The following is a 7,500-nucleotide window of genomic DNA, read 5'->3' on the forward strand; positions in this document are numbered from 1 at the left end:
TTGGCACGCTGTGCCAAGTCGGGATAGGTGTGGTAGGGGGTCGTCCTCCTCCCACTGGGGGGTAAGGGGGGCCTCCCCCAGAAAATTTTTGAATTTGTGAGGCCTAATGGGTACCTTTGGGTAACATACTGGTCGATTTTCCGCTTCATTTCCTTCGCGCTACGGCTGACCGTAACCGACTAACATGCACAGTGTCTCATTTTTGAAAAAATTTACTTCCGGCAGCCGTATTAGAGCCCGCCATAGCAATTTGCTTAAACTCCTTAATGACGAAAGCAGGGCGCGCCGATCAATGTGTTTTCTGTTACTTGATAACATCTTGTCATGAACTCCAAATTAGCTACACGTACATGTACGCAAATTGCCAGTAGCAGAGAAATAAAGCACGATTTGGTTTAAGAAAATATTAAATAATAAAATACAAATATCGGTTGACTATTCTCTTCATATTGAAAGAATCCTTGTACAACCTGCGCGTAAAATAGCCGGGACAAAAATAAAAATAGCAGAGTAAAGGTCCCGGCGTCCCGGCTTTAACAAAAACCCTGCCGGTTGGACTCTTATAAGGAAGAGTCAGATTTTTCTGAGTTAATGCCATTGTAATCATCAACTCTTCGAGGTGTGGGTTCTTTAAGCCCGTAAGAGCTTAAATTCTTTAAGATGGGGCCCGTTGTGGAAAGACTAGCCCCTTGCATGTTCTCGAGGGAAAAAATCCGCTTTGCCATTGCTCAAAAATGCCTGTGTTTCCCAACGAGTCGTTTCGCTAACTCCAAGTTCACTACCCCCCAGTGGTTTAGGTCAGTTTTCTAAAGAATTTCTAAACAAGCCACGTTAAACAAGGCACGTTAGGACCAGCCACCTTTATACCGTATACAGGTGGTAGGTGGCGCACTAAAATGGTCACATGATTTAAGATCACGTGATCGATAGTCAAATCAGACACTTGACTGATATTTCTGTTAAAGTACTGTTATTGCTCTGGTTCGGTTATTCTTTAGATTACGGTACACTTCCAGAGAAGGAAATCTTTTCGACAGACTTCGAATCGTTTCAAGCATAGCGAATGTTGGCGTGTTTTTCTTTTCTAGAATAAAGTAAAGCCTGAAGAAGGAAGAGAGGAAAATGCAGAACCCCAAAGGTATCTTTTGAAAAACCTTACTATTTTGCTGCCTGAGTAAGGGTACAAATGTTATCAGACTTTTTTGGGTGAATATCTTGCTGCTTTGACGTAAGATTAGGGCGTTTGTGGTGCTAGTAAACCGTTTGGACTACCACCGGATTTATTTTCAGTCAAAGTTTTTCAATGGAACAAATCGGCCAACTCGTTGTGCCCAATTCAAATCTCCAGGGGCTAAGATTCTTTGTGTATTGTATTTGCATTATAACGTAGCATTCACATTTAATTTGTTTGAACACCTTATTGACAAACCCACTAAAGGAAGAAATTGACGGTAGAACACAATACCAAGAAGGAGAGGGGTATGAAAGAAGCAATTTACAATCGGAATAATACTCGCCTTCAAACATGATAATTCACATTTCAATAATATGGAAATGCCAGGAACAAAACGTTATGGGTCGATTATTAAAACATAGTTTAGACGATGTTCGACAAAACCGTGTTCTAAGCCATTTTCAATATTGCCAACAATCATATCCAAATATTATCTGCTGCTGATGGTAACAAGAAGGTTTGCATTCCAGACTAGACAGCAATTTATCTACTTAAAATATACTGCTTATAAATAGATTTGGAGGTCCACTAATTGTCTTAAGCCGCGGCGTAAGTTAGACTTTGTTTAAATAACTGGCCCTATATTTTTAAAGGGTTTGAATAGTCCATTTCCGAGTTCATGTCTACCTCCTCTTCAAAGCGAGTCTAAGGGCGAAGTTTTTGTGATGGTAATTAGTTTTACTTTGCATGTGAATGGAAACTAATTTCCATAAGAAAAACTTCGCACTTTGACTCGCTTTGAAGAGATGGCAGACATGACCTCGGAAGTGGCCTATTGGGTGCAAGATTGAGTTAGCCGATTTGGTTTATTCTTGGTTTGCATCCACGTTATCAAACTGCCATGTTGGTGTCCACAACAGTAGAAACTGGAGCCAAACGATTTACATAATAATAGAGTAAATTTCCTAAAAGACATTTTAATACATTGTTCTGTACACCAACATGGGCCTCCGTGACGTCAGATGCGAACCATCAGTGCGGTGCCTTGTACAACCATTTTTGGTAAAACGTTTTATTCCCGAAGGGTTTGACTAGGCCGTTTCCGAGTTCATGTCTGCCTCCTCTTCAAAGCGAGTCTAAGTGCGAAGTTTTTGTTATGCAAATTAGTTTTCATTCGTATGTAAAGTAGTACTAATTAACATCACAAAAACTTTGAAGAGGAGGCAGACATGAACTCGTAAAATGCCTATTGGCAGTGGTTTCAATAAAATTTGAAGTAGGTCTAGTGGCCAACTGTATCAACAAGGGGCCGTTAGACCCTTCTTCTAGGGGGGTCTGGGGGGAATGCTACCCCAGAAAATTTTGGAATCTGGAAGCTCTGAAATGCGATTTCCAGCGTTCTGGGAACCAAATTGAGTAAAAAGAAAGGACAACTTCTTATCAACAGCGACACCGAGTGTGCATTCAAGCGCATTCTTTTGATAATTTCCAGCGAAGAAAGATTTGGAAAGCTATTTCAAAAGGAAAATTAACGACGTTATATGACGTTTCGACAACTTCATGTCATCATTACCACCAATTTCAAGCTGCGGTGAACGGCAAACTTTTTTGCGCGTTTTTCAAGCTCAAATTGAAACATTTCGGTTTGTCTGGACAAACCGCAATAATTTTTGTTCGGTCAACATGAGAAATCAGTTCTGTCGAACGATAAGAATAAGTCATTTTACTCTGAACGAACGAAAAGTGCAGCGATTACTCAAAATGCAACAATTACTCAATAACAACCTGTTTTGCAAAAAAACGCCTTGATATGTTTGCGGACGTAAAAATTGAAATTACGTAATTGAATTAGGTAAAAAAATGCGGCGGTTTGTCTGGGCAAAAATGCGGAAAAAAGTTTAACCGTTCACTGTAGCTCGAAGATGGCTGTATCAAATCTGACAACTAATTTGAAATTGAGCTTTAAAAAAGGTACATTCAAGTCCATCAAAAGTGAATTTTACTTTATGTTTAAAGGAACCTCCTAATTTAGGGGAAAAAGTAGCCGACTTCTCTGAGCGAAGTAGCCGACGCTTTTCGTCGGCCGTAGGTGCTTCTCGCCACTATTACTTGCGCGCTCGTCGATAGCCGTCGCTTCCCAGACATTTTCACTATTTCATCCTAGTTTTATGCTAATCAAAACAAATAAACCGAAAACGGGTTTTTTTCAACAGTCGACTACCTTACATTTACAAGACAGCCATTGTAGGCTCTCTTTAAATCTTCTCTGCCCTTGCAGTCCCTTTCATGAACTCTGAGTAGATCTTTTTTTTTTTACCTTTGATTTCAGAATTGAAATAACTGATAATGAACGGAGATCCGAAGATAGTCTCCCCAACGAGACAACTGTGAAGTTTATTAATGAAGTGAGCTCGAAAGTAAGTACACTAGTGAGATTCTTCATGTTATCAGGCTTGTCAATCGAGTGCTCTCATGATTCAAATCATTTCCAAAGTAATTTGAAATTCACCAATTCTGACACCAAACACAGATGCGTGCAGCTGACCGCCTGAAAGCGGAAATCCTGGATTAGTCAAGGAAGACCTTGAAGTGACTACAGGCTGTCGCCGCCAAGGCAACTGGGCGGGAAAATGTGTTCAAGCAGGTCGCAATAGGCCTTATGCATGATGACGTCATATGCTCAAAAATCCACGACCAAGCCTCGTTTGCACGAAAGTATTCACATCGTCTGGACATGCAATTCTGTTCACACTTAAGTTTTGTTTACAAGTTTGTTCCTTTGGGATTGAGCTGAAGCTAAAATTTACAAGTTTGATTTTCGCATTCGAGTCGTTGTGGTGAAATCAGCTAGTCAGTGATCCAAAGTTATCGCAAAAACTCTTTTTATATGCTACCAATTTTCTAAAGCGTTGATGGCACCACCGGTTTCGATATATACATTGTACTCTCGATAATTATATCTCGGCATTTTGTCAACCAAAAACAAACAAACAAACAGTTACACCAATAGATAGCCCTTATGCGTGATAACGTCCCAGATGTGATGACAGAAGACAGGAGTCACGTTCGAAACGTTGGACCTTTGATTGTAACTTTAAAGTGCCCCTGTGATAAAGATTCAGATTTTGAAAGTGTGTATGCTTAACACCTGACTGGCAAAATTTTGAGCTTTGATGTTTATCCAGAGGCCGTTTACTTTGAGCGTAAGTTTTTGATTTCACGGTCTCACGTTCAAGCATCTTATTGAAAGCCCAAAACTCCCGTGCTGCATATTAATTCTGCGGCATACACACGCATTGCATTCTAAAACTAGCGAGCCTTTGACATCATTTTCTCCTCGATCCAGCTCTCTCAAGAACTTGAAGTTAGTAATGGTGGACCATTAAATAGGAAAATTCCAGTTAAAATAACAGGTATCTTTTTGAAATCAAGTCCTCATCACGCACTTTAAAAGCTACATTCAAATTTCTCCAATCCAGACTGACGTCATACTATGTCTGTCGAGATATATTTTAGCCAATTAGGTAGAGAGGTAAACAAACCCAATTCATTGCAAAATTGCGAAACAGCAAAAATCGTTCTTCAGTGATTTTCAATGAAAACACATTTCCTTTCTTGCTGTAGGTGGCTGCTAAACAGAGCAAATCCAATGTTGAGGAAGAAGTTTTACAAAATCAAGATTCGACACCTAGAACAACACGAGACATGCCACATTACTCACCCAAGCAAATAACAGATTGCGATGCAACTTCAGAGGAAAGCCTTAAAGAAATTGCTTCCACACCCACCTCTCCACGGGTCATTGTTCAACAGCCAGGTTCTAGTGAATTGACTGCGACACTACCAGATTATGGTGGGAATTCAAGCGGCCAATACAGTCGTGACACGTCATATGCCTATAAAAGGTCAACCACATTAGCATTTGAGGACGATGGGGAAGAAACCTTTCCCAGTCAAGGCAAAACAAACGAAAAAGCTGGCAGTTTTTCCCAGACATTTAATAGTGAAGGTTATGAACTCGGTGCGGTAAACGCTAAAGACAATTCAAAACAAAGGCAAGGTTCAGTGGACGCTACGACAACGAGAAAGAAAAAGAAGAAAAAGGCAAAAGCTGTCGCAGAAAGTTTGCCTCCAGTAATTGTAAGAAGACCACTTCCCCAATTAAAACTTAGTGACACCGATTCTTAGTTGCAATCAACTGTCGTGTTTTTAATTCTGAAAGAAACGTTATTTCGACTAGAAATTGCAAAGAAAATTCTGCTCCATGATAAAAAACGCCATTAAATATACAAGAAATGTACAGCAGCTAAATTATTTTATAATGTCCGTGTAAATTTATTGGCATCAAGATGAGCTTAAGAGAAAAAGAAAGTTTAAAGGAAAGACATATTTTGAGCTAATTTGACTGATTTGCTGACAAGTCGTCAAAGCAAAGAAGTAACCAAGGCGGGGCTTGAACACATCGATTTGTAAATATCGACGGAAATGAAATTAAGTCGTTCTTTTAAGCCCTTACTGCCTTATTAGACATGTTATTTAAGGATGTAGCTGTTCCAAGTTTATTTATTCAATAAATGTTTAAGCTTTTGGAGCTTAAATGTGTACAATTCTTGTTTGTGATTGCAATTTTTTTTCATGTTGTGATCACAGCATACCGTATAGTTTTCTTCAAATGAGTATTTCCCAGAATCGATAGGTGAATTCATTCTTTAAAAGGTGACCTACTTAGATTTCGTATCACCTTTTCATTAATTAATAATTTTTACAGTGCTATTCCACAAAATGGCCCTAATTCTCGTCAGTTATTCCCAACAGTGCTACTTCCATGGAAAAATGCTTTTTTCCAAAGTACCCGAACGTCAAAAAAGTATAAACCGGTCGTACTCAAAGTAAAAACCTCAGAATCGGAATTGCAGATCAAACTTTTGCCAGTCACGTGTTAAGGGGCAAACAAACGTGCAAAGTTTAAAGAAAAATGGAAATGTGAATATTTGATTGTAGTGGCACTTTCAAACCTTTGTCGGCACTCGAAGGAGACACCGACTCCGTAAATCAGTTGGTAAGAAATGTCGATACAATGAAACCGATCAAATATAAAATTACGTCGACTCTAGGAAATAACTGTAAAAGAATCAACTTTTATAAGGAGAGAGTGGAACTCCGTTTTATTTTTCTGACGTTAAAAGCTTTAAAATCAAGCTATTGCTCTGTAAAGAAACCAACTTCAACATTCTTCTTGAAATAGTGAGTTGCTTGGATATTAAATGGGCAGTGACCAAAACGGAAAACCAAGGCCAGGGCCACCGCACCGTCAGGATAAATGTTGTCTCTGTTTTATACAGGCTCTCTTTTTCGTCTCGTGAGTTGAACAGCTCTTGCGCTTATATTATGCCATTATTCCCCTAAACAGTATTTACCTGCTCGGCAACTTCAGTAATCAACTCTGTCACGGTTTTTCATTGTTACTGATTTAAGCATTCTTTACTGACATTGCTATTCGTCAAGTATCTGTTTAATAATTTTACCACTATTTTCACTTTGGGCGCTGCGTTTTGCAGAAATTCCGGAATTTTCCGGAAATCTTGAATCAAACGTAAGCCAATCTAAAAATACAACTTTCCAACCTGGTCTGACTGACGTCATTACTGAGAGACCATCTTATAATCAGTCTACAGAAGTCTAGAATAATAATGTCACGCACTTTCTATTCCGAGAATGGACGAGAATGCATGTATGTGAAATTATCAGTATCACCTAAACTATGATTCCCTATCACTGTACTGAATTACTTACTATCTACGAAAGAAATATGAAGACATGAAGACGACACTTGTTAATCAACGCTTGCACTATGCGTCTATATACTGCTTGTAGCTTGTGAGGACAAAGCTTAAGGAATACGCCACAAAATCCTCACCGTCACTTGAAGTGTCTGACATGAATATAACATCTAGGTTTAATATTTGACCTTTTGGTCTCAGCTTTTTAATATCGAAAAAAACTGCTTATCTCAACATTATTTCGAGAAAGCACTCTTGATTTATTACGTGAACAATTTTGGCGGGTAACTGACTTATCACGTGATCATATTGGTGTGTCAAACTTCATGATAAATCGAGGACAAAATTTGCTGCTCTAGGTACTGACAAAGAGTCGAAAATTGACCCCGGCCCTGCGTTTGGGCTTCTGTCTGTTGAAACGCTTTGTCTTTCGAACATTTCGGTTAGACATTTTGGGCAACTCTTTCAGACTGGCTTGGGTATTTTGCAGAACGCCGAACGCCGAACGTTATTAAATCGGTATTTGACGGCAATATTCCTTTCCAT

The 7,500-nt window shown here is 39.2% G+C and overlaps 1 protein-coding gene across 1 annotated transcript in view; it reads left to right on the forward strand.

Moving 5' to 3' along the window:
- The window catches only part of LOC137991464 (palmitoyltransferase ZDHHC11-like), a 17,487-nt gene extending 11,712 nt beyond the window's left edge, over window positions 1–5,775 (forward strand). Inside the window, exons 8-10 of the mRNA XM_068836545.1 lie at window positions 1,089–1,138; window positions 3,504–3,591; window positions 4,799–5,775. Of these exons, the coding sequence (XP_068692646.1) occupies window positions 1,089–1,138; window positions 3,504–3,591; window positions 4,799–5,362 (702 nt within the window). The 3' untranslated portion in view covers window positions 5,363–5,775. The remainder of the gene's footprint in view (window positions 1–1,088; window positions 1,139–3,503; window positions 3,592–4,798) is intronic.
- The last annotated feature ends 1,725 nt before the right edge of the window (window positions 5,776–7,500 follow it).

Source organism: Montipora foliosa, chromosome 1, assembly GCF_036669935.1.
Source record: "Montipora foliosa isolate CH-2021 chromosome 1, ASM3666993v2, whole genome shotgun sequence".
Classification (NCBI taxonomy): Eukaryota; Metazoa; Cnidaria; class Anthozoa; order Scleractinia; family Acroporidae; genus Montipora; species Montipora foliosa.